Below are 27863 nucleotides of genomic sequence, written 5' to 3'. Positions count from 1 at the left end.
GCTCAAAATTTGTGTTTCTCAGCGACAGGCCAGAAACCTGACTGATCTAGAGAAGATCTGTGTGGAGGAGTGGGCCAAAATCCCTCCTGCAGTGTGTGCAAACCTGGTGAAAAACTACAGGAAATGTTTGACCTCTGTAATTGCAAACAAAGGCTACTGTACAAAATATTAACATTGACTTTCTCAGGTGTTCAAATACTTTTTTGCAGCTGTATCATACAAATAAATAGTTACAAAATCATACATTGTGATTTCTGGATTATTTTTTTTAGATTATGTCTTTCACAGTGGACATGCACCTACGATGACAATTTCAGTCCCCTCCATGATTTCTAAGTGGTAGACCTGGCAAAATAGCAGGGTGTTCAAATACTTACTTTCCTCACTATATATATATATATATATATATATATATATATATATATATATATATATATATATATATATATATATATATATATACTGTATATATATCATTAGCAATTCAGGCTGAGGTTCCAATTAATGGACAGATAAAAGTGAGGGGAAAAAATGGACAGATGGCTGCAGATTTTTCAGCCACAGACTTCTGGAATGCTGGAATGTGAGAATTTTCGCTAGCGACAAGGCGCGTGTATTTGCACATTACAAAGCTCTCCCAATGTCCAAAAGGCCACATGACTAGCCGAGCCTCCCTCCCTGCATGGCCCAGAAGGCTGCGGCCCCAGCTGGTGTAGCGATGGCTGCGCCGGGGAAGCCGGTATTGCCACGTAGATCGCCGTTCTGGCTGATGTGCAGGTTTGGGGGCAGGGGAGGGAGAGCTCCGTTCCAAGGGGAGCTGGTTGTGGAAGAGAGAGCCGAGACGGGGTTCAGTGGAAGAACCCCCTCACCTACTGGAACCATGCTTTGCTCAACCGAACCCAGAGAGGAATATGGATCATCCTAACAGACAGAGGAACAGGAGGGCAAGGAGGGAGAGGAGAGGAGAGGGAAAGAGAACGGGGGAGAAGAGTCGAAGGTGGGCCACGTGTATGACATTACAGAGCAACTGATCAAGAATGTTAAGTAAAAGTAAAAAAGAAGGGAAAATGAAAAGCAAGGAGCAGTTACCCAGAATTGAAAAAAAAACCACAAGTGAAAGAAACAGAAACATTCTGAGAAAAATACTATAGAAAAAGAGCTAGAACATTTAGGAGGCAAAAAGAAACTGTTGATACAGAGAAAAGAGGTAGTGTTTAAAACAGAGGGAGTCTAGTAAGTGCTGAAGCCCCTACACACTCCAAACACCCTCCCACCTGAAACCCTGCGGTTCCACAGCCGGGTCCCAAATCTACCTATTTAGACCTACAGCAGGAGAGTTACCCTGAGGAACCTGATCCAATCACTTCCACTTGTGCGATTCCAGACAGGATATTAATGGAATTCGCTGCTACACCTACATAATTTATGCCTCTTGATCAAACTACAAGTTACACCATATAGAGATGCATATATTATATTAGTGGCTACTGGAAATACAGTGGAGTGGAAATACAAAGAGTTGAATCAGAAATACAACTGAAGTAGGAAAGGCTGTTCAGGATTGTGGTTTGTTGCAAACATTGTTAGCAAAAACTGGGCACAAGACAAGAGTATGCCCTAGACAGAATACCAACCATTCAGGGGTGCACACATGTTTATTGCTTGTGAGCTACTTTTACAGTTTTTCTCAGTTGCTTTGGAGTGTTTCTCAGATCAGAAATAAATTTCTCAAAACTACTTGTTCAACCTCCACATCGTTTACTCACTTGTGCTCATCATTGGAACATTTCTCGTTGCTTTGATCAAATTGTGAATGCTTTTGTAATAGAATCATTTAATAGATTACATCTCGACATCGGTTTATTGTATAAGTCATTGAATGCAAAATGATCAAACCAGTTGTTAGAATTGGTCATCGTAAATTTCTATTACAAATTTGTCAATTTGACTTGAATCGATGAATTGTGCAGATGAATCTTGAATCTTGAAACAGGTCAAAGGTGAATCTTGTAAACTTTCAATTGGAGAGTGTTTACAGACAGAGCAAAATACAGGATTATACATTTTGAAAACGGATGAACAACCAAGAAACGAACGAACTTTTGTACAGTACAGTAAAAGTGTGAATCCTTTCCGGTCTTTTGAAATCAATATAATTCAAATATGCAATCAAATTAATGAATTTGTGCTGCTGAAATTTATAGATACCAAACAGAAGGAAGTAAACATTTTGTGCATTTTTACTTATAGTAACCCAAACCGTAGTTTATATCAAGAAATCCTGAAACTGTGCATCATACTGACAACACGACTAAACATTTTGATGATTTTGTTTGTAAACAATGACAAAGGGACTTTTCATTCTGATGGGAATGAGATGTTCATTGACACAAATACTTACTTTTGAGAGATGAACTTTAGGATTTTGAGAAAAGTATACAATGTGTTGTGCTGTTTGCACAAATTGTTTTGAGAAATGCACTTACTGGTTTGCAAACATTAAGGATGATTTGAGAAACGCTCCAAAGCAACTGAGAAAAACTGTAAAATGCCTAAGACAAAATGATGTACGCACAATGCTAGATAGTGTGTTTGACCGTGCATGCATGGTGATCTGTGTGTTAGAAAATAATAAATTTTAGACTGGCCGTCCTATATGTGATGATAGACTAACATCCACATTTTATCGGTGAATGGTATTCAATCTCTACATATTACCTCTGCAATCTACTGGTCAATCGTGATCCTAGAAAAGGGGTCACCAATATGGTGCCCGCGGGCATTAGGTCGCCTGCAAGGACCACATGAGTTTTTTTGCTATTCTTTTTTAAATCACACTTGCATTGGTGTGAATTTGAAAATGACAATATAAAAAAAAAAAACCTTCAAAACATTTTTCATATTAGATTAGAACTGGTCTCCAATTAGATTTTTGGATATTACATAATGAATAATCTGCAAAATCATGATGCAACGTAGTGCATGATTTGTTAAAAATTGTTAGTGGCTAGTGAAAATGTTGTAGAAGTGATCATTTGAAGAAAAAAAAAAAAAAAGTTTTGCATATTGATATTGATCTGTTTCCTACCTTGTTAAATCGTTGTTGATAATGATTGTGAAAAATCATTAACATGATCAGTGTCTTCACATAGATTAACATCATTAATTATTAATAATAGCATACAATTAAAGGTAAATTGAGAAAAATTGTTATTTCAGAAGTGTATATCAAACTGGTAGCCCTTCACATTAAACGGTACCCAAGAAGTAGCTCTCAGTTTCAAAAAGGTTGGTGACCCCTGTTTTAGACTTATTTATTTTCTTATTTACCAAAGTGTTTTAGGGAGCTAAGAAAAAGTACCTAGAGGAAACCCATGCCCAAGAAGAAAACCCATAAAAAATTCTTGGAGAAGTGATAACAGTACTCTCTACTGCAGTTTAGAAATGGCCTTATCTATTTGCACATTAATGGACCACACATTATTCCTTTGCCAAATAACTTCAAAATGTGTAGGTACAGACTATATATATATATATATATATAGAGTGAGGAAAATAAGTATTTGAAGACCCTGCTATTTTGCAAGTTCTCCCACTTAGAAATCAAGGAGGGGTCTGAAATTGTCATCGTAGGTGCATGTCCACTGTGAGAGACATAATCTAAAAAAAAAAATCCAGAAAACACAATGTATGATTTTTTAACTATTTATTTGTATGATCCTGGCTGTGTGCTTCGGGTCATTGTCATGTTGGAAGACCAAGCCTCGACCCATCTTCAATGCTCCAACTGAGGGAAGGAGGTTGTTCCCCAAAATCTCGCAATACATGGCCCCGGTCATCCTCTCCTTAATACAGTGCAGTCGCCCTGTCCCATGTGCAGAAAAACACCCCCAAAGAATGATGCTACCACCCCCATGCTTCACAGTAGGGATGGTGTTCTTGGGATGGTACTCATCATTCTTCTTCCTCCAAACACGTTTAGTGGAATTTTGACCCAAAAGTTCTATTTTGGTCTCATCTGACCACATGACTTTCTCCCATGACTCCTCTGGATCATCCAAATGGTCATTGGCAAACTTAAGACGTGCCTGGACATGTGCTGGTTTAAGCAGGGGAACCTTCCGTGCCATGCATAATTTCAAACCATGACGTCTGTCTGTATTACCAACAGTAACCTTGGAAATGGTGGGCCCAGCTCTTTTCAGGTCATTGACCAGCTCCTCCCGTGTAGTTCTGGGCTGATTTCTCACCTTCCTTAGGATCATTGAGACCCCACGAGGTGAAATCTTGCATGGAGCCCCAGTCCGAGGGAGATTGACAGTCATGTTTAGCTTCTTCCATTTTCTAATGATTGCTCCAACAGTGGACCTTTTTTCACCAAGCTGCTTGGCAATTTCCCCGTAGCCCTTTCCAGCCTTGTGGAGGTGTACAATTTTGCCTCTAGTGTCTTTGGACAGCTCTTTGGTCTTGGCCATGTTAGTAGTTGGATTCTTACTGATTGTATGGGGTGGACAGGTGTCTTTATGCAGCTAACGACCTCAAACAGGTGCATCTAATTTAGGATAATAAATGTAGTGGAGGTGGACATTTTAAAGGCAGACTAACAGGTCTTTGAGGGTCAGAATTCTAGCTGATAGACAGGTGTTCATATACTTATTTGCAGCTGTATCATACAAATAAATAGTTTAAAAATCATACATTGTGATTTCTGGATTTATTTTTTTTAGATTATGTATCTCACAGTGGACATGCACCTACGATGACAATTTCAGAGCCCTCCATGATTTCTAAGTGGGAGAACTTGCAAAATAGCAGGGTGTTCAAATACTTATTTTCCTCACTGTATATATATATATATGTACCTTCGAGTTTATGGGAACTAATATGTCTTATTTGTGAATTCTGCCTTCCTATAAGCATATGCCATGGTGGTTTCCAGATCCTTGATTTGCTCTAGTTTTTTTTTACGGTATTGCTGGGTCTGAATGCTAGAATGCTAGATTTATTGAATATTCTTGAGAGTGACGTAAAGAATACATCTTATTCAATTTGCTCTGTAGTGTTAGTGGACAAGTTTTCAGAAAGATAGAAGAAAAAGGTTTGTGGTTATGCAGCATTGTTTGGATGGAGTGGGCTCTGCACCTTGTGAAGCTCTGCAGTGTCTGGGACAAGACTTGTTAATGAAATGGGCAAGTATCTGATGAATTTGCGTCTTTATGCAGAATGATTTAAAAAGTAATTCAAATTCAAGGTGCTTTTTTATTACAGTGGTACACCGCTTATCGACCGGCTCAGACATCGACCTTTTCGCTTAGCGAACAGTTTTTCGACGGAAATTTGCGGCCGCTGAACGACCAAATGCCCCCTTATCGACCTTTTTTTTACCCCGACCAACGTGGAGCGAGGGAAAGGATCTTCCCAGTCTCGCCTCAGCCTTCGTGGAGAGAGCATCTATCGTAAATTAAACTTCTGTTTGTGAACAATATAGTGTTATTTAGCAGTCAATATAACAATTTAGTGCGTGTATATTGTATATACTATACTTTGTTTGAAGTGTAAAGTCTTTTTTTTGTTTAAATTTGTGAAAATACTCTAGAAATATGGGTCTAAAAAAAGCTAGTGATGTGAAGGCCAAGCGGCGTGTGATTTTTATGGAGACAAAGAGAGAAATTATCTCTAAGTATGAAAATGGTATGCGTATCAAAGATCTTGTTGCTATGTATAATTTACCTGTCTACTATATGTACATATTTGGCCAATAAGAAAACAATTAAAGAAGCAAATGTCTTGCCCAGTATGTCGCGCAATGTTAACTTAAAACAAAGACCACAGGCTATGAATGAGATGGAAAAATTACTCGTTCTGTGGATAAAAGAGAAACAGCGAGTGGGTGATAGTGTTGATCAGGCAATAATTTGTAAAAACGCGAAATAAATTGACGGAAATCTATTATTTATGTACCTGTATCATTTTATGTATTATTTAGGATAAATACTGCTAAAAACAGGGCAAAATTGGTTAATTAATGGGTATCGGTGGAGGTCAGGAACGGATTAATTGGTTTTTCATTATTTCTTATGGGATAATTACATTCGCTCTTCGACCTTTTCGCATTTCGACGGGTTTTAAGGAACGGATTAAGGTCGATAAGCGGGGTACCACTGTATTTTTAAATGGGTTAATCTGCTTTCCATCTAGTTGCTAGATGGCTGGACTTTTTTTTTTGGACGTAAAAAATCTACCTAAATAAGAGTCCACTCGAGAACTTCCAGTCCAACTCATGTAAAGCATATCTTCATGGAGTTGGCTTTGTGCACAGGGGCAGTGTTTGGGTCTCCTTGTTCAAGTGAAGGGAAATTTTCATGCTACAGCATCCAGTGAGATCCTAAACAATTGTGTGCCTCCAGCTTTGTGGTAAGTTTGGGGAAAAACAACATTAAGGCTGAAAAGGTCAAGTGTCCCAATGCTTTTGCTAATATAGAGTATGTGGTTGCAAAAAACAAACACAGAACTTTACTCCCATTGTAAGCAAGCTATATCTATATATTTGTTGCATGTCTACAAGCACAAGTAAAAGTCTGAACTATACACAAGTAGTGTGTTAAAGTAAGCAGCTGCTCTGCTTTTAGAATGAAATAAGAGACCTACTTGGTCCCCTATAATGTGAGTAGCATCAATCTAGTACTGTATCTGTATTTAGATAGATAGATAGATAGATAGATAGATAGATAGATAGATGGATAGATGGATAGATGGATAGATGGATAGATGGATAGATAGATAGATAGATAGATAGATAGATAGATAGATAGATAGATAGATAGATAGATAGATGATTGATTGATTGATTGACTGATTGATTGATTGATTGATTGATTGATAGATTGATGATTGATTGATTCATCCCAAAAGAGAAATTTACAAATGTCCTAATATTTCCTTTAAAAAGCCACAAAAACACAAACCACCAAAACAAATGCAAACACTGTTCATAAAAATGGTTGCATTCAGGTTGCACTTTCTCACAAATACAACAAATAAGGTTCATAATGACGTAAACTAAAAAACAAACAACACACCGCGGCACCCTGTGGTGTTGTGTAATACACAAGAAACTCATACGAGCACAAATACCACAAATATGACGATGAATGAAGATCTGATCTGATGCACGCTGATACATGGTACAGTAAGAAGAGTTTGATTGCAATGGGATGACAAAACTGCAACTGCATACGTTTGCATGCACATATATCAATAATATAATCTTGGTTTGGAAGTGTATTGTAGAACAGAACAGAACCATAACGTGGTGTTTGGCTGATTGGATAATTGCATGAATGAGCAGTTGTACAGGCGTTAAAAGCTGTTGGTTTGTATTTAACCTCAGAAAGTCCTTTTTTTCAACATACATAGGCCAGGTTATGGATCAAATTATTTCCGGTTTCTCAGTGCATGGAAACGTGTGTTTTAGCCAGTACTGTACTGCAGTTGGCTGCACGTGTGTATGTGTATATGAAAGAGACAGACCTCTCCTGTAAATATTCGGGATTTGAGGTCAGACTCGCCACTGCCTCTCAACTCATCCTCCACCGCCATCAGCCTGGAACACAACACACATCAACACGATCACAAAACTCCACAATCACAGAACGAAACAGTCAAACGACACACACATACAACACAAGTTACAGAGGACATGCAGCAAGGCGTTTGCATACAACACAACACCAAAGCGCATTCACAATCATGCTAATAATATACACAAACCTAAGATTGAATGCACTTTGCGTCTATATCTTTTATAATATTTAGAATCCTTTTTTTTTTTGTATAAGTGCTTTTTACTCCACAACATTTTAATTGACAATTAACTTTACAATTTCATTTTGTACCTCTGTTAAAGATGTCATTAAGGTTCAACACTCCCCTACCCACATCTGCTGCCTGTCAGCTACTGTTTTGCACCGCTGGCCTCATTTTCAGTCCAAAAGAACATTGAGAACCAGCTTTTGTTGAAGTTGCCCCAACTCTGAGACTGAGAGGTGCATCAAATAACAGTCAGTGCTGAATATTTGGTTTCACTTTATCCAAAATTATGCATGAAAACGCACTTCACCTGTGTTCTGAGCTGCACGGCATCGGGAGAAAAGCTTCACCGATGGTGATTTTTAAACGCACGACGATGCCAAAAGAAAAACTCCCGGGAGAAATAGTTGTGAAAGGAAGGAGGAAGACAGTGAACAATGACTTTCTTGATAGGTTACTGTTTAAATACAAGCCATGTAACAGACACTGTCTTTCGTTAAAGCCTGTGTAAAGTTCATTAGTTTCAGTGTAGACACCTGCGGCTTATAGACAGGTGCGGTGTATTTATGTAAAAAAAAAAAAATCTTTGTCAAATTCAGTGAGTGCCGCTTATATTTGCATCCTGGTGAACTGGGATATTTGTATGCTGTTGTCCCCTCACATTCACGCGTTCTCTCAGGTTTGTTGATGGTGGTGTGGTGGGTCGTCTCTTATCCCAGAGATCCCTCATGTCTGTGTTGCCTTCTGGTTCTCCCTTTTAGTTATGCTGCCATAGCGAGTCTTGCCGGAGTCCAAACTGCACAGTGACTTTAACTCTCATGCAACAATAGGTACACTTAATAATCCATATCCTTCTCTTCCTGTCACTCTCTCTCTCTCTCTCTTTTTCTTTCTCTCTTTTTCTTTCTCTCTCTCTCTCTCTCTCTCTCTCTCTCTCTCTCTCTCTCTCTCTCTCTCTCTCTCTCTCTCTCTCTCTCTCTCTCTCTCTCTCTCTCTCTCTCTCTCTCTCTCTCTCTCTCTCTCTCTCTCTCTCTCTCTCTCTTGGTCGAGTTAAACATGCTCCTGAGGCTCCAGTGACCACTGTTCCTGCCCCTCTCCCCCCCGTGGATCTTCCCACTTCATCCAGGCCTGCCTCTGGATAGTGTTCTCTTTGACTGGAGGCCACTCTGTGCAGCTGGGGAAGGTTTGTCATCAACGCCTTGGGTGGTTCCATGAAATTCCGGAGTAAGAACAGGAGCTTTGAGGATGGATTGGACTGTAGTTGATGTCAACAGTCTCCTACACTGACTCAGGAATACATTTAGCTTTTGATCATCATCACTGTACCCCGCAACATTGTATATCTGCCACAAATGGACATTCGGTGCAACCCAGATGAGGATGGGTTCCCTCTTGAGTCTGGTTCCTCTCAAGGTTTCTTCCTTATGCTATCTCAGGGAGTTTTTCCTTGACACAGTCGCCACCGGCTTGCTCATCAGGGACAAACTTACACTTATAAAGAACATATTCACTTTTAATCACCGCATTATCTGTGTAAAGCTGCTTTGAGACAATGTTCATTGTTAAAAGCGCTATACAAATAAAAATGAATTTAATTGAATTATATTTGGGTGTGTTTAATAGTCCGGAAATTTCTAGTTTTCTGTACTTGTTTATTCAGCTTTTGCTAATTTTTTCAATGCCACAGCCTTTTACTTCTTCCTTTACAACAGTGTCTGTACATTTTTATTGCCATAGACATAACTATTTAGTTGTATTTTTTAACAATGTATGAACATCTTTTCCCTGCTATAGACTTTATATTTATTCACTGTACATACTTTTACATATATACATTTTGCTAAATTGTTACTATTTGCACTTCTGGTAGAGGCATTTGGTTGCTATGCGATGACAATAAACTTGTAAACTCCAAACTGTAAAATTAAACACATCTGGTCAGAGGGTTTGTAAATTTAACCTTAAGGTTTTTGAAATTTTTGGAAATCTGAACAAATTGCCAAATTTTGCATTGAAATAAGCAAAAATCATTCATCATTGTAGTGAGTACTGTATGGTATGAGGAGTAGTTAAACTAATAAAGAATAGTAGTTGATGTATAAAAAAAGAATCAGAATAGCACATGCTGGAAGTTAGTAGAAAAATAACACCGATAATCATAATTGCGCATGCTGGAATCTTGTAGCCACCTAAAATGTAGGTAATGAGGTCTCTAAATTAGCTCAATAAGTTTAAGAATGGCAGGTGCTACAGAGCTGTAAGATGATGCTTGAGAAAGAGGACTGTTGGGCAGGTGAACGCATCCAGGTTATTCAAAGATGCATGAAATCATTGCAGGTTATTCCATAGTTGAACAACAACACTGAAACATGCGACATGCGATTTTATTTATTTACATTTTCAGGTATTCGGTCATCTAATATATTTGTATGAACTAAGAATATTCTTTCCAGCAGAGAAAAAAAAGAAAATTGCACCTTATTGAATGCCAGCGGGTTCAAAGTAAGTTATATTGTATATATTCAAGTTTTACTATATTTGTGATATAAATGTACGTTTTATACTAGTTGTGGTATTTATTAAAAGTGCATTCTATTTATGATTTTTCAATGTTTGATATATTTTTTAAATATATATTTTTTATCTATTTGCATGACATATTTAAGTTTTATCCTTTTTGTTTATTATATTAAAGTTTTAATCTATTTGTGTATTAAAGTTTTATTCTACTTGTTTTATATTTTCGAGTTTTAATCTATTTGTTTCATATATAGTTAGGATTCATATAAGTTTGTTTCATATATAGTTTCATATAAGTTTTAATCTAATTGTTTTATATATTCATATAAATAAATAAATATATATAGACATATACTATAGGTATCTATTAAAATATAATAATGCAAATATTGAAATAATGGAGACAAAATCAGCTGTTTAAAAAAAACATTGAACAGAATTATTTTTATCTGTTTAAGTTTTTCATCTGTTGACTAAGTTTGAAGCTGTTTTATGCTATTGATTTTTCTGTTTGTGCTTTATGATATATTTATTTGTTAAATATTATTATAGAGAAGAAGTAGCTTGTAGAGAAGTGGCTAAGATGTTGGGTCCTGAGTTCACACCACTGCTGGACCCTTGACCGAAGCCCTCCTTTTTTGCCTCTACTCATCGTGACCCAACATGATGAATGTAATTTGCACAGATAGGAGGTACAGTAGAACTACCTTGTGTAATCAGCTGCTGTCATAACTTGGTGTACTGCTTTTTCAAAGTGTGTTCTTTTAGTTTTTTATGGATTAAAAGATTATAATTTCTTGCTCAAGATTTCCCAAGTTTATACCAATGTCTGGTCAAAATCCCATTTAAATTGCTGCATTGGAACTGTGGTTAATAAGAAAAATTGATGAGTTAAATACTAATTTCCCCCACTGTATGTGCAATCAATTTGCTTTCTGTTTGAGGTTTATTGATCTCTGTTTAAGTGTAATTTATTAATATACAACCCCAATTTCAAAAACGTTAGGACACTGCCTAAAATGTAAATTAAAACAGAATGCAATTAATTGCAAATCTCATAAACCCATATTTAATTCTGAAAAGAACATAGAAAATGTGGAAACTGAGGAAATTTATTTTGAGGGAAACAATAAGATCATTTTGAATTTGATGGTTGCAAGATGTTTAAAAAAAAGTGGGAATGGGGCAACAAATGTCTGGAAAAATTAAACAATTAAACTAACTGTAACATTGTTATTTAGGTAACTGTAAATTGCAACTAATTAGGTTAATTAACAACAGGTCAGTAAGATGATTGGGTATAAATAGTGTACCAGAACTTCACTGTAAAAGACTGTGTATACAAATTGTGGAACAATTTCAGAATTATTTTCCTCAACATTTGAATATCTTATTATGTACAGAACATAATATCATCAAAAGTTTCAAAGAACTTGGAGAAATCTCTGTCTACATGGGACAAGGAGGAAAATCAATATCAGATGACCGTGATCTTTGGGCCCTCAGGCCGCACTGCATTTAAAACACTCATGATTCTTTATTGGAAATTGTGTATGGGCAAAAGAAGATGGCTCATGCATGAACATGATGCAGAAATGCCGCCACCCTCATCTTGCTAGAGCTCATTTAAAATTTACTAAGGAAAAGTGGAAAACTGTTCTGTGGTCAAAAAGATTTTTAATTGTAATTTATTTTGGAAACTATGGACACCACATCCTCCGGACTAAAGAGGAGCGGGACCATCAAGAATAAAAAAAATACAACAAAGGACACCAAGAACTATTAAGAAGCTAGAATCCTGTATCAGACACATATGGGACAACTTAAACTTTCTTTAGGCTTCTCCCGTTAGGGGTCGCCACAGCGGATCATCCGCATGTTTGATTTGGCACATGTTTTTACGCTGGATGCCCTTCCTAACGCAACCCTCCCCAATTTATCCGGGCTTGGGACCGGCACTGAGAGTGGCTGGGGTTGGTTCCCTAACCGGGGCTCGAACCCGGGCCGCAGCGGTGAGAGCGCCACATCCTAACCACTAGACCACCAGGGAACCTCACACATATGGGACAACTGGTCTGCTCATTTCCCAGCTGTATACAGACAGAAGACATGATGCTACACAGTGGTATATTTTGGTAAATGGTACATTTGAGACCCGTTGCAGCCATTAAATACAAAATGTCCTAATTTTTTTCAACATTTGATATTTTTGTATTGTTAATAGAATATGAATTTATTAGATTTAAAAACATTGGGCTTGTGATAATTTTCAATTATTTTGAGTTTGAACCTCTGAGTTAATTTAAGAAGATTTAGTTTTAAGCCCCAGCACCAATAAGCTTCCACTGCTGTGCACTTGAGCAAGGCACTTAACCCTATCTGCTCCAGGGGGCACCATACCATGGCTAACCCTGTGCTCTCCTGACTCCAGCTTCCTGACAAGTTGGGATATGCTAAAACCTTTCTGGAAACGTCATAGCTCTGGGACTGATTTACTAATTGAAAGGTCGGGGGTTAATTTACGCAAGCTATCCAATTAAATTTGAATCATTCTGGGTTTGAGTTATCCCAGTGAGTTTTCAATTATATGAATTTAGTTTTTATTTATTTGTATTTTATGACATTTGTGTTGCCTATTTGAATTTTAGTATGCTGTATTTGAGTTAATCTATTTGAGTTTTAATAGGCATTCGAAATTTAACTTAATTTACATAATAAAACTACCAACAGACATGGGAAAACTGCCTGCAGTTTTGTTAGCACACTTTAATAACTGTTTGCATATCCATATACACTAAGCTTCCCGGGATATAACGTCTGTCCTGGGATAAACGCTATTTTAACCTTATGGATGTTTGATGGTATTTTGTCCAACGAGAACATCTTATCTTGCAGCAGTCTCAGATATAAATACATTTACCTTCATTTATTGCAAATCTTTGCAGTAATTGGACTGTGCATCATGTAGATTATTAATACATGACGGTAAATCGGGCGTATAAATAAGAACTGTTAGGCAGGAGCTTGTTTCCATGCAGCTGAAGTTGATTCATCAGTTGCACTCAAATCCCAGGTAGATTTGATGCCATTTTAATATGCAACAGAGCATATCGACATAACCACACCATAGTAAGCAAGACAATCACGAAGACCAGTGTATGCAAATAAGAAAAATACATAAAACATGACTCCACTCACATCCAAGTCACAAGACGACATGCAGAACAATAACACATATAAAACGCTCAAATGACGTGAGAATCAGAGTGCTGAACCCTTCCCAGATATTTGGACATTATGTGGTGGCCTGCATGCTTTCTTTTGGGCTTTACTGAGACTGCTCCTTCACACACACATACACACACACACACACTGTGCCTTAACGGAATTGTGACCTGCTGATGATGCCTTTGATCTGCGAGTCTTTCTCCAGCTGTTGCTGCCTCAGCCTCCTCTCGCTGTCGTCCAGCCGGCTCTGGTACTGTAGCAAGATCTTGTTGGTCTGCTGCTCTTGGGAGTGCAGCCTGCGTTCGTACTCCTCCAGCTTACGGTGGGACATCATCAGACGCTCTTTCAGGGAGTGGATTTCCTCTTCGTACTCACGCACCTGTTCACACAGATATATACATATAATATTATTGTTGTTATTAGACCCCACTGTTTTTTAGAGCTTTTTAGCTTCATCCACCACAACCGGCCACCAACCTTCAGCCTGTTCTAACATCACAGAGGTTCAAATTGGCCAAAATTTTCATTGGCCAATAATGTGATTCTAATATAATAAATATCATTAGAGAATTGTATATACAATATATAGATGGCGCCGGTGAGGTCGGCTGCCGTCATGACTGCTCCGGTTACACGTTGTCTTTTTTGTTTATTTTATATTTTCATTAACTTAGTTACCGTTCCATTTCTTTATATAGTTTCTATTTTATATAGTTTATACTTTTTATTTATCTGCCTTCTTTTTTTCTTGGTTTATTTTTTCTCCTCGTTCTATTCCCATTATGCCGGACCGTCGTAAAAAGCATTTTACTGCATGTCGTACTCTGTATGTATGTGTATGTGACAAATAAAATTTGATTTGATTTTAAACATTGCTAAAAGTTTGCAGACACCTGGTCATAAGTATGGTGTTTTATTTGCACAATTCGCTCCAATCAGCCATGTTAGTAAAGTCAGGATCAAGTGTGAAGAAGTTTTTATTGTCATTTCGACCGTATACAGCTGACGTAGTTCACAGTCAAATGAGACAATGTCTCAATGTCCTCTCCTTGAACTGCCACCTTAACGTGGTGGAGGGGTTTGAGTACTCGAATGACCCTAGGAGCTATGTTGTCCGGGGCTATATGCCCCTGGTAGGGTCTCCCAAGGCAAACAGGTCCTGGGCGACGGGTCAGACTAAGAGCGGTTCAAAACCCCTTATGAGAGATACTACATCAGGGACCGTGACGTCGCCCGGTATGGCGCAGCCGGGGCCCCACCCTGGAGCCAGGCCCGGGGTTGGGGCTCGTATGCGAGCGCCTGGTGGCCGGGCCTTCCCCCACAGGGTCCGGCCGGGCTCAGCCCGAAGGAGCGACGTGGGGCCGCCTTCCAGTGGGCTCACCACCTGCAGGAGGGACCGTAAGAGGCCGGTGCTAAGAGGATCGGGCAGCAGTCGAAGGTGGAGGCCTCGACAACCCGATCCCTGGACACGGAAGCTAGCTCTAGGGACGTGGAATGTCACCTCGCTGGCGGGGAAGGAGCCTGAGATTGTGCGTGAGGTTGAGAGGTTCCGACTAGAGATAGTCGGGATCACCTCTACGCACGGCCTGGGCTCTGGAACCACACTCCTCGAGAGAGGATGGACTCTTTACAACTCTGGAGCTGCCCATGGTGAAAGGCGTCGGGCTGGTGTGGGTTTGCTTATAGCCCCCCAGCTCAGCCGCCATGTGTTGGAGTTTACCCCGGTGAACGAGAGGGTCGTTTCCCTGCGCCTACGGGTCGGGGATAGGTCTCTCACTGTCGTGTGTGCCTACGGGCCAAACGGCAGTATAGAGTACCCGGCCTTCTTGGGGTCTCTGGGAGGGGTGCTGGACAGTGCTCCGACTGGGGACTCCGTCGTTCTACTAGGAGACTTCAATGCACACGTGGGCAGCGACAGTGACACCTGGAGGGGCGTGATTGGGAGGAACGGCCCCCCTGATCTGAACCCGAGCGGTGTTCAGTTATTGGACTTCTGTGCTAGTTACAGTTTGTCCATAACGAACACCATGTTCAAGCATAAGGGTGTCCATCAGTACACGTGGCACCAGGACACCCTAGGCCGCAGGTCGATGATCGACTTTGTGGTCGTTTCATCTGACCTGCGGCCGTATGTCTTGGACACTCGGGTAAAGAGAGGGGCGGAGCTGTCAACTGATCACCACCTGGTGGTGAGTTGGATCCGATGGTGGGGGAGGAAGCTGGACAGACTCGGCAGACCCAAGCGTACTGTGAGGGTCTGCTGGGAACGTTTGGCCGAGCCTCCTGTCAGAGAGATCTTCAACTCCCACCTCCGGCAGAGCTTTGACCAGATCCCGAGGGAGGCCGGAGATATTGAGTCCGAGTGGACCATGTTCTCCACCTCCATTGTCGAAGCGGCCGCTCGGAGCTGTGGCAGTAAGGTCTCCGGTGCCTGTCGAGGCGGCAATCCCCGAACCCGGTGGTGGAAACCGGAAGTAAGGGATGCCGTCAAGCTGAAGAAGGAGTCCTACCTGGCCTGGTTGGCTTGTGGGACTCCTGAGGCAGCTGACGGGTACCGGCAGGCCAAGCGAACTGCAGCCCGGGTGGTTATCGAGGCAAAAACTCGGGCCTGGGAGGAGCTCGGTGAGGCCATGGAGAAGGACTATCGGCTGGCCTCGAAGAGATTCTGGCAAACCGTCCGGCGCCTCAGGAGGGGAAAGCAGTGCCCCACCAATGCTGTTTACAGTAGAGGTGGGGAGCTGTTGACCTCAACTGGGGATGTCGTTGGACGGTGGAAGGAATACTTCGAGGATCTCCTCAATCCCGCCGTCACGTCTTCCATTGAGGAAGCAGAGGCTGAGGGCTCAGAGGCGGACTCGTCCATCACCCAAGCTGAAGTCACCGAGGTAGTAAAGAAACTCCTCGGTGGCAGGGCACCGGGGGTGGATGAGATCCGCCCTGAGTACCTCAAGTCTCTGGATGTTGTGGGGCTGTCTTGGCTGACACGCCTCTGCAGCATCGCGTGGCGGTCGGGGACAGTGCCTCTGGAATGGCAGACCGGGGTGGTGGTCCCTCTTTTTAAGAAGGGGGACCGGAGGGTGTGTTCCAACTATAGGGGGATCACACTTCTCAGCCTACCTGGGAAAGTCTATGCCAGGGTACTACGGAATACGAGAATACGGCCGATAGTAGAACCTCGGATTCAGGAGGAACAATGTGGTTTTCGTCCAGGCCGTGGAACACTGGACCAGCTCTATACCCTCTACAGGGTGCTGGAGGGTTCATGGGAGTTTGCCCAACCAGTCCACATGTGCTTTGTGGATTTGGAAAAGGCATTCGACTGTGTCCCTCGCGGCGGCCTGTGGAGGGTGCTCCGGGAGTATGGGGTCGGGGGCCCTTTACTAAGGGCTGTCCGGTCCCTGTATGACCGAAGCAGGAGCTTGGTTCGCATTGCCGGCAGTAAGTCAGACTTGTTCCCGGTGCATGTTGGACTCCGGCAGGGCTGCCCTTTGTCACCGGTTCTGTTCATAATTTTTATGGACAGAATTTCTAGGCGCAGCCAGGGGTCGGAGGGTGTCCGGTTTGGTGACGACACGATTTCGTCTTTGCTCTTTGCAGATGATGTTGTCGTGTTGGCTTCATCAGACCAGGACCTTCAGCATGCACTGGGACGGTTTGCAGCCGAGTGTGAAGCGGCTGGGATGAGAATCAGCACCTCCAAATCCGAGGCCATGGTCCTCAGTCGGAAAAGGGTGGCTTGCCCACTTCAGGTTGGTGGGGAGTTCCTGCCGCAAGTGGAGGAGTTTAAGTATCTTGGGGTTTTGTTCACGAGTGAGGGAAGGGTGGAACGGGAGATTGACAGACGGATCGGTGCAGCTTCTGCAGTAATGCGGTCGATGTACCGGTCTGTCGTGGTGAAGAAGGAGCTGAGCCGCAAGGCGAAACTTTCGAATTACCGGTCAATCTACGTTCCTACTCTCACCTATGGTCATGAGCTCTGGGTCATGACCGAAAGGACAAGATCCCGGATACAGGCGGCCGAAATGTGCTTCCTCCGCAGGGTGGCTGGGCGATCCCTTAGAGATAGGGTGAGAAGCTTAGTCACTCGGGAGGAGCTCGGAGTAGATCCGCTGCTCCTCCACATCGAGAGGGGTCAGCTGAGGTGGCTCGGGCATCTGTTCCGGATGCCTCCTGGACGCCTTCCTGGGAAGGTGTTCCGGGCGCGTCCCACTGGGAGGAGACCCCGGGGAAGACCTAGGACACGCTGGAGAGACTATGTCTCCCGGCTGGCCTGGGAACGCCTTGGTGTCCCCCCGGAAGAGCTGGAAGAAGTGTCTAGGGAGAGGGAAGTCTGGGCATCTTTGCTTAGACTGCTGCCCCCGCGACCCGGCATCGGATAAGCGGGAGAAGATGGATGGATGGATGGATGAGACAATGTTCCTCCAGAACCCTGGTGCCACATAGACAACATATAGCTACATAACAGAAAAACACAGATCTAAGGACTAGTAAGTGTCCTCGCCACATAAAGTGCATCGTGTGCAACCTGGTGCAAACAGTGCAAAGGAAAACACAAGACAGTGTAGGACAAATACACAAAACACGAAATAGCGCCGCTAGTAAACCTACTGTGTATTATACTGTGCAGTGTGCAAGAACTGTATACAGGAGTGTACTTGTAAAAAAAATCTATAAATAAAAGACAAACTGTAAAAATAGAAAGTTGTGCAAAACAGCAACAGCAATAACTGAAGTAGGTGAGGTGAGCAGTCCTGGGGTGCAGTCGGCATTCCAATTAATCCTAAAGGTTTTTAGTAGGGTTGAGATCAGAGCTTTATAGCAGGCCACTCAAGAGCTTCCACTCTAAATAATATATATCTTCACGGAGCTCGCTTTGTGCACAGGGGCATTCCCATCCTGGAACAGATAAGTTTTTTCATGTTTAAGTGAATGCAAAATTTCAATACAGCGCATCCAAAGACATCCTGTACAACTGTGTGTCTTCCTACATTGTGGTAACAGTTTGGAGAGGAACCACATATGGCAGGAAAAGGCAGGTGTCCCAATACTTTTGTCCATACATTAAAATGTAACCAGTCCGGTCCAGCTGAGACTCCATGCTCTTAGAGCGCTCCTTTAGTTTTAGGTGCTCTCTTTTTCTGTTTTTGAGTTTGTTTGTATTTGAGATTTAAACTTAATTTATACATAAAAACTACAAACAGATATGAGAAAACTGCAGTCCTGCTGATATCATTAGGAAATTAAATATGTATAAACTTATAACTGACCCGGTCCAGCCGAGACTCGTCCATGCTCTTAGAATGCTCCTTCAGTTTCAGGTCCTCTCTGTCCACACGCAGACTCTCGATGTCAGCGGACAGGTGTGGCATGTTGGACACCCAGGCGACTGTCCGCTCTGATGCAGGGGTCGGAGGGTTTAGTGTGGATGGAGACTTAGAGCCCTAAACACATGAACAGAAAAAGAGAGGACATTTAAAAAATATATATATTACAGGTTCAAAAGTATTTTATATAATAAAGAAAAAAAATTGCATGCAGCAAGAGACTTTTACTAACAATCTGTTTAGAATTCACAAAAAATCTGCTATGACCCCGTAGTGCTGAACTGAGTGAGACAAAGTTTGACTCATGGACAATTTATACCTGGACATTGATCTTTTTTTCAGAGGTGGACACTGTACTTAAGTGAAAGTTTAAATGGAGCATTTTTACTTTTACTGGAGTCACATTTTACCTTCTGTATCTCTACTTTAACTCAACTACATGGTTTGTGTACTTGCTTGTTTCTGATTTTAGATGTATTTGTATATAAATGCATCTCCGGTCCAAATAAATGTAAACAAACATCCACATTTGATCTGCTTCATAAATTATAATACTGCATTCAAACCAGTGATTTTTAACTGATGCTTTAAGTCTCGCTAAAATGTCTAAATCTTCAGTATTTTTATTCATATACATCACTTATTAAGGGACTTTGGTTGTGTAATATGGCTTGAGAGACAGCTGTAGCTAAACTGAGTCTCAGATCTCTAACTCCTGGTTTTACTAACCAAACTTACATTTGTTCAATTTGCAAGTTGGCATGGTTTTCTGCATGATCATTTCATGAAATTCTCAGTTCCGTTTAGATCAGCATATGCTATATTGACAGTGTTGTATTGTGAATAGTGGTCTGTTTGTGTGTACCTGCTTGTTAGCAGTTGGTTTCAGTAGGTGCTGTTGGTTGGATTGCTGAGCAGATTTAGCAGGAGTATCGTTCTGAGAATTTTCTGTATTCTCATTAGCACCCCCTTGTGGTGGCTGGCTGTCACTGGCTGTGCTGGATTGGTGAGGGAGACCAGGGGCAGGGCTGTCTTTAACTGACAGCTGCTGCCGTGGCAGTGGCCTTGCTCCAAAACTTGACTCAGGTGACTGAAGGAGGTTTCCACTCTGGGGTCGGGCCTTGGGTGGGGTGGAGTTAGCAGCTGAGCTGACGGACAGCTGGTGGGAAGGCTGAGGCTTCATACGCTGCATCGGGGGAGGAGCCATAGAGGTTTGACGAACAGGGTGCATGGTGGCCGGGGGTGTCGCAACTGAGGCGGGTGTTCCGGTGCCAGTAGCAGTCTGAGGGGCCATGCCCATTAAAACCTGCTGATGGAGATTCTCCTGGGAGGCAGACAGAGAAACAACGCATATATATTATACACAAAAAGAAACATTTTATTGCAAGCCATCAAATCAGGCAATAGTGTATATTCAGCTGTGTATTTATCAAATTGAATTCAAGATATGAAGCAAGAAAGCAGCAGTGCATCTGTATCAATATCTGAGGGTATTCATGGTATTCAATTCTATTTTTATTAAATAAAACATAACTTAGTGCAACTTTTACACATCAAACTTTTAAGCTCAAGCTCGAATTTGATCATTGCTACTCGATTGTAGACAAACTGTACTTGTCCCAAGTTTGCAGTAGTTCTCGTTACAGCATACCTGCACCTGCAGCGAAAGCTGTCGGCGGGCGTAGTCAGCCTGGTTGTGGCGAGTGTAGTCGTCGCTGTAGCTGTGCGAGTGCACAATGCTGGGCTGCACCAGGCTGTTCTGCGAGCGCATCGCTGAGAGATCCTCACTGCGAGAGAACCCACCATGGCCAAAAGCTGGCACGCCGAAGCCCGCATGCCCGTTCTCGGGCTCGGGGGCGAGCAGGAGTGGTGGGGCGTGCGAGGCATGGGGTGGACCATGGTACTGAGGCCCATCTGTCGCCAAGTGGAACAGCGGGTTCTGGAAAGAGAGTGGCACGTGCATGGCAGCTGCTGCATGCTGCTGCTGCTGGGAAAGCGAGTCCGAGGCCAGGCCACCCGAATGGCTGAACCTCATGCCCCCAAGCCGCAGAGGTGCGCCCCCGAAACTGCCCAGTCCAGCAATCGAGCCCTGTGACGAGTTCAGCATGTCGTTAACAGAGTGCAGGTTGGAAATGCTGTTGATTCGTGAGTCCTGCAGGTCCATCATAGATACACTCTTATTCACACTCAGCACCTAGGAAACACGTGCAAAAATCAGCACCAGGTTCTGGTATAGTAAAGCCAGTTGAATGCTCGTGTGGCCAAAAATCAACTCAGACATACAGGACTTTCTTCAGATTTTTATATCAATGATATTTAATCGAATAAAAGAATTTGGTAAAGGTGAATAAATTTGTGATATATAGCTGATGGTTTTATTCAACTGTAAGTCTTGCCAATCAACTATTGAAGGAAATACCAGTAAGTCAAGAAGAATAGTCAAAGTCAAGCCCAGTGAAGTCAGGCGGATCGAGACAAGGTAAATAAAAGTCTGGTCACATCAAGTCAGGTCAAATGAAGCCCAATTAAGCATGTAAGTGCCCATCATTGCACATCTCAACAGTAATGAAACTATAATAAATGGACATTCTGTGCCACCCAGATAAGGATTTCTGGGTTCTTTTTAGAGTCTGGTTCCTTTCAATCTGTTTTTCCTTGCAACAGTCACCACTGGCTCGCTTATTAGTGATACGCTTACTGAGTCTATGGGACATGATCTCCTGCAGTCTCTCTGTAGGATTTATGTAGGATTGTTTCAATAACAGGAGACTCTCATAAACCACATGCCCTCGCTTACAGTACAGACTTCTTCAGGAAGGTGAGATGATATTGACATTTCATCATATATTTACTAAAAATGATACAAAGAAGCCAATGTGTCTTGTTTTTTGTTTTGTATTTTTTTCTATACAGTGAATTTTCAGTCTGTGTTATTGTTTTGTTTCCTTTGCAGACTTTCCTGAAGTCCTCAAACTGATTATGGTCATGCTGACTGCATGGCCAAGTGTTTTCTCCCATCACAGCCCTTTATGCAGAGCCGTTCCCATCAAAATGAAGGCAAATGGAAAGATATATGATTTTCTCAGCAAGTATCTTCTCTGGGATGCAACGTATAGGCACTAAACCTATACATTCTTTTATATAACGTAATAATTACTTTATCTTTGTAAAGCTGCTTTGAGACAATATCCATTGTTAAAAGCGCTATGCAAATACAATCTCAATTGCAAAGAAGTTGGCACACCTGATTTGCAAATCTCATAGACCCATATTTTATTCACAATAGAACATAGACTACATATCAAATGTTTAAACTGAGGAAATTAACCATTTTAAGAAAATAAATAAGGTCATTTTAAATTTGATGGCTGCCAAATGTTTTAAAAAGTTTGGATGGGGCAACAAAAGTCTGGAAAAAAGTAAGTGTTCTTAAAATTAAACAGTTGGAGAAACATTTTATCATGCAAAGAAGAACATGATCCAGAAACTCTGCCATCCTCTCTGGGCCAAAACTCATTTAAAATGCACTGAGGCAAAGTGAAAAATGTAAAACAAAACAAAAAAAAAAAAAAAAAAAACATTTGATAGAAATAGAAATTTAACCAGCAACATTTCCTCAGTCTGAACATTTGATATGCCATATATTTGCTATTGTGAATACAATATAGGTTTGGGAGATTTGCAAGTCATTGCATTCTGTTCTTATTTACTAAATTTGTTTGACTAAATGAATTGACAAAATTTTGGGTCAGTTCAAGAAAATCCAGTCCAGTAGAGTCAAGTCAACAAGCAACCACGTAATTAAACTGATCCACGTTTTGTTTTTCACATAAATATCATTATTCTTGCTGTTTTTTTATATATATATATATATATATATATATATATATATATATATATATATATATATATATATATATATATATATATATATAAAATATAATATCTGTCTTTTAGTTGACCCAGCCATTAGGGTTGCACAAGCCAGTGCACTCTTAGTGCCGGTCCCAAGCGCAATCAAATATGCGGATCACGAACAAGAATTCCATACCGGATCGGTCGAGGCCCGGGTTACCAACGACCGCCACAGGAATTGTTAGCCTACAGGGTACCGGTGGAAATTGGGCTACTGTTGGCCAAAGGAGGAGAAGGAGAGGAGGAAGACGTCTACAGAGACATCAGGAGAAGTGTAGGTAAATGGAGGTTTGGGTGGGGACATTAAATGTTGGTACTATGACGGGTAAAGGGAGAGAGGTAGCTGATATGATGGAGAGGAGAAAGGTAGATATGTTGTGTGTTCAGGAGACCAAGTGGAAAGGGAGTAAGGCCAGGAACATTGGAGGTGGGTTTAAACTGTTCTATTACGGTGTGGAATGAAAGTGAAATGGTGTAGTTGAAGTTGAAGGGGTGTCGATAAATGTCATCAGTGCTTATGCTCCACAAGCGATTGTGAGAAGAAGTGATGGAGATTGTACCTTGGAAAAAAAGAGGTTATGAGGAGGTGATGGGTAGGTGTCGCTTTAAGGAGAGGAATGTGAAAGGACAGATGTGGTAGATTTTGATAAAAGGTTAGAAATGGCAGTGGTGAACACTTATTTTAAGAAGGAGGATCATAGGGTGACGTATAAGACTGAATTAAGGTGCACACAGGTGGACTATGTTCTATGTAGGAGATGCAACCTGAAGAAGACTGTAAGGTGTTGGCAGGGGACAGTGTAGCTAGACAGCATCGGATGGTGGTCTGTAGGATGGTTTTCGAGGTGAAGAAGAAGAGGAGGAAAGTGAGGACTGAAAGAAGAATAAGATGTGGAAAACTGAAGGAGGAAGACTGTGGTGAAAGATTCAGGGAAGCGGTCAGACAGGGGCTCGGTGGTGGTGAAGAGGTGTTGGATGATTGGGTAACTACTGCAGGAGTGATGAGGGAGACAGCTAGAAAGGTACCTGGTGTGATGTGGAAATAGAAAGGAAGAAAAAGAGACGTGGTGGTGGAATGAGGAAGTGCAGGAGAGCAGAAGGAGAAAGAGGTTGGAGAAACAGAATTGGGATCGACAAAGAGATGAGAAAAGTAGGCAGGAGTACAAGAAGATGCGCCAGCAGGTGAAGAGGGATGTGGTGAAAGCCAAGGAAAAGCATATGAAGAGCTGTATGAGAGGTTGGACACTAAGGAGAGAGAAGGTTGAATGATGTGGAGATGGTGAAGCAGGAAGTGGATAGGATTAGCAAGGATAACAGCTATTAAGAGGATGAAGAGTGAAAAGTCGGTTGGACCAGATGACATACCGGTAGAAGCATGAAGATGTTTAGGAGAGATGCAGTGGAGTTTTTAACCAGATTGGTTAACAAGATTCTGGAAGGTGAGAGGATGTTTGAGGAATGGAGAAGGTGCAGTAACTACAGGGGAATAGGAGTTCAGGTACCTGGGGTCAACAGTAAAAAGTAATGAAGAGTGTGTTAGAGAAGTAAAGAAAAGAGTGCAGGCAGGGTGGAGTGGGTGGAGAAGAGTGATAGCAGGAGTGATTTGTGATAGAAGAGTATCTGTGAGAGTGAAAGGGAAAGTTTATAGGACTGTGGTGAGACCTGAGATGTTGTTTGGATTAGATACAGTGGCATTGAGTAAAAGACAGGAGGTGGAGCTGGAGGTAGCAGAGCTGAAGATGTTGAGGTTTTCGTTGTAAGTGACGAGGATGGACAGGATTAGAAATGAGTTTATTAGAGGGACAGCGCATGTAGGACCTTTTGAACACAAGGTGAGGGAAGCGAGATTGAGATGGTTTGGACATGTGCAGAGGAGGTACATGGGGTATATCAGTAGGAGAATGCTGAGGATGGAGCCACCAGGAAGGAGGAAAAGAGGAAGACCAAGGAGGAGGTTTATGGATGCGGTGAGGGAAGACATGCAGGTAGTTTGTTTAAAAGAGGCAGAAGTAGAGGACAGGGTAGTGTGGAGACGGATGATCTGCTGTGGCGACCCCTAATGGGAGCAGCCAAAGAAGAAAAAGAGGAAGAAGAAGAAGAACTGTATTTCGGTTAACGGTAAAACAACTTTACCGCTACAGATATATTACCACAGCTAGTTTCTTTTTATATCCTTTTTATTATTATTTTTTAATGTATAGCAAAGAAAATAATAAGTATTTGAAAAAGTACATGTGTAGAAAGATTTTTCTGTTTTTTAGTGTGTGTTTCCACATACCTTCGGGTCAGGTTCAGTGATGTCCGAGCTGCTGGTGCAGTAGGCGGGGCTTGAGCGGGCTAAGGGTGGGCGTGCCACATAGAACACCTCTTTGTTGCCACGATGATCTCTTTCAAAGCCAGCCATGCCCGGGTGAGAGAGAGCTCCACTTCCGGAGGTAGGAGATGGCAGACGAGAGATGTCTATAGAACTATAGATGCAAAAAGAAATGCATTTGTTCTTAAGGAGCTAGACATTTAAATCCATGATGCGGGTTAAATACAAATAATGGAGAAAAAATTAGCTGGTGAAGAAACCAGTGTTAATAGCTGCTATAGATATAAGAGGATAAAAATCTGATGTACATGTACATCTACACTATTTCATACAATATATTTGAAAATTAATGAATTGTACAGCATCTATACTTAATATGTAACTTAAAATGCATATTTTATTTAAAATTTCTTATATTTGATTGTACTTTATGTGAGCAACCCAACAATTTTAACAAAGTATTCAATCAATAAAGTATTCAGTTTCTGATTCAGGTGGTCCATACTATCACCATGTCTAAACAGGATTTAAAACTATACCCAGACAACTAGGTAGCCAGCATGATATGAATTTAGATCACAGCACATACATCATTTCCTTTAATTCCTTGAATTATTAAGCTTTTAAGTCTTTGTTAAGACTGAGGTGCTCTTGTACCTGTTCTGCTCCCTCATCATCAGGCTCTGGAAGTCATTAGTGGCTGGGCGGCTGTAGGGCGGTCGTGCGATGTGGCGTTCAGGAGGTTGGTGACTTGCCTGCCGGTGCAGCTGTGGGTTCCTCAGAGCCACGCTGATGTCATTTAGCAAGCGTGGCAAGGGCCCTAGCTTCAAAATAGCATCCTGGCAACAGAAATCAGATCGTGCTCTATATTTTACATATTGATATCATCATTTAAGTATACAGCGTTTTTATAATTGATAAACCCTTTACCTTTGACATAAATGCTAATTAAAATAGAAAACAGTCACATTCATTTTTAAGTTGTTTTTTTATGAAATACAGTCAATTCACTTCCGTTAAGGGATGGGGCGTTGGTACGGGTTTTAGAAGCTTCTGAATTGAAATATTTAGGCGCTGTGGAATCATTGATGAGAGTAAAATTGCCTTTTGTTGTAGAAATGATGAAACAGTTTTACCCAATTCAGAAAGAAAAACAAGTTTCGGGTAAGCATTTAATCGTTTATCTGTGGCCATCGCTAATTTGCGTTGGTTAAAGCCAAGAAGTCGAACATAATGCTCAATTACTTTGTTATTGAAATATGCTTTTTAACTTCTTTCCTTTCTTCTTACAAGCGCCCTCCGATGTCCATGTTGCACGGAGAGCGCTATATTGTATTCATTATTTATAATCTATTCATTATATCATTATATTTATTAACTAATATATTCATATTTATTTCATTTCGCACATTTTCATTATTCTGTACTTTTTTTTTTAAATAATGTTTGTAATTAAGTTCAGTTCTATTTTACATGGAATGTTATGTTTAAATGTTTTTGAATTAATTTTAAAAACTGTCGATTAATCAGTATCGGTAAAATCCACTATCGGACACAAACACACACACACACACACACACACACACACACACACACACACACACACACACACACACACACACACACACACACACACACACACACACACACACAATATTTAAAGGACCTTTTCAGAAAGACTATGCAAAGAAATACGCTCACTGTGACTCTTGTTCTTTGCCTACTGCCAAGCTATGATACTTTGATTAGAAACAGAAATAGAAACTATTTCTTTCCCTATATTTGTTTTGATCTCATTTGGTCAAATCTAGCCTGTTTGTGAATAAGCTGAACTCTGCCTGTTTTGGACGATCCTCTGAATTACTATTATTGTTTATATTAACCTGCATTCTTTTTAAATCTATTTAGCATTCTTTACATGACACCTACATTTCTCCATAATCATAGATTGATTGATTGATTGACTTATTCACCTTCTGGCTCTCCCTTTGCAACAACAAATATACCTAATAATATATTTCTCTCTGTCTCCAGCTCTCTGTCAGGTTGAACATGCTCCAGATGTACCAGCGATCCTGTTCCTTTCTTCTTTCTGGATCTGCCTGATTCATCGTAATGCCCTACCCCTGAATAGAGTTCTTTTCATTTGAAGACCACTCAAATGGTTACACATGAACAATCTTAAGATCCACAGGTTACTAGAATTTAAGAACCATGAAGATGGAGTTGGACTGTAATCAATATAAACAGTTTGTTGCAATAGCTTAGGGCTTCATCACCATGAACAGTTTTACACTTGAGTTTCCTTCAGTGATAACCTCAATAATGATCAAACTATGATGACGGTTCTCTTTTTCTCTTCTCTTTATGGACACGGTAGTCCTGAAAAGTTGTAGCAAGCTGTTTATATTAATTATAGTACAAACCCATCTTTATGGTTTTAGAGTTTTGACCTCATGGATCTTAATCAACTTTTAGGCTGCTCCAGTGGAACCATCCTCAGCTAAAGAAAGCTCTATGCAGATGTAAGGATGCCTATTTATTTACATTTTATTCCTTTCCATTATTGAAGCTAAAATATTTGTTTATACATGTTTAGAGCTCTTTACTTATGATACATAAGAACCTGTATTTTTCCAAAATTTTTGTATTCTAGGATGCAAATAAAGGTTCTTTTTTAATATCTGAATTTTAATAAAGGTTGAAAAGTTTGATCATACTAAGCACTTTGTCATTTCAGTCATATCATAGAT

At 41.0% G+C, this 27863-nt stretch overlaps 1 protein-coding gene across 16 annotated transcripts in view; it reads right to left on the bottom strand.

Annotated features, from left to right (window-relative positions):
* Positions 1–27863, bottom strand: part of syngap1a (synaptic Ras GTPase activating protein 1a) — a 169473-nt gene that overhangs the window by 4852 nt on the left and 136758 nt on the right. For 3 of the 16 annotated variants that reach the window (XM_083546925.1, XM_083546936.1, XM_083546937.1), the window contains 8 exons: positions 25768–25949; positions 25075–25264; positions 20533–21075; positions 19747–20205; positions 18825–18998; positions 13725–13936; positions 7531–7603; positions 455–921 (listed from right to left, as the gene is read on the bottom strand). In XM_083546925.1, the coding sequence (XP_083403051.1) occupies positions 661–921; positions 7531–7603; positions 13725–13936; positions 18825–18998; positions 19747–20205; positions 20533–21075; positions 25075–25264; positions 25768–25949 (2094 nt within the window). In that variant the 3' untranslated portion in view covers positions 455–660. Of the gene's footprint in view, positions 1–454; positions 922–7530; positions 7604–10857; positions 12152–12400; positions 13937–18824; positions 18999–19746; positions 20206–20532; positions 21076–25074; positions 25265–25767; positions 25950–27863 lie in introns of those variants that run through there. The other 13 variants (XM_083546934.1, XM_083546927.1, XM_083546929.1 and 10 more) reach the window with 6 other exon arrangements.

The sequence above is a fragment of the Silurus aristotelis genome (assembly GCF_946808225.1).
Source record: "Silurus aristotelis genome assembly, chromosome: 7".
NCBI classification, from domain to species: Eukaryota; Metazoa; Chordata; class Actinopteri; order Siluriformes; family Siluridae; genus Silurus; species Silurus aristotelis.
This window is presented reverse-complemented; position numbering and strand designations above follow the sequence as displayed.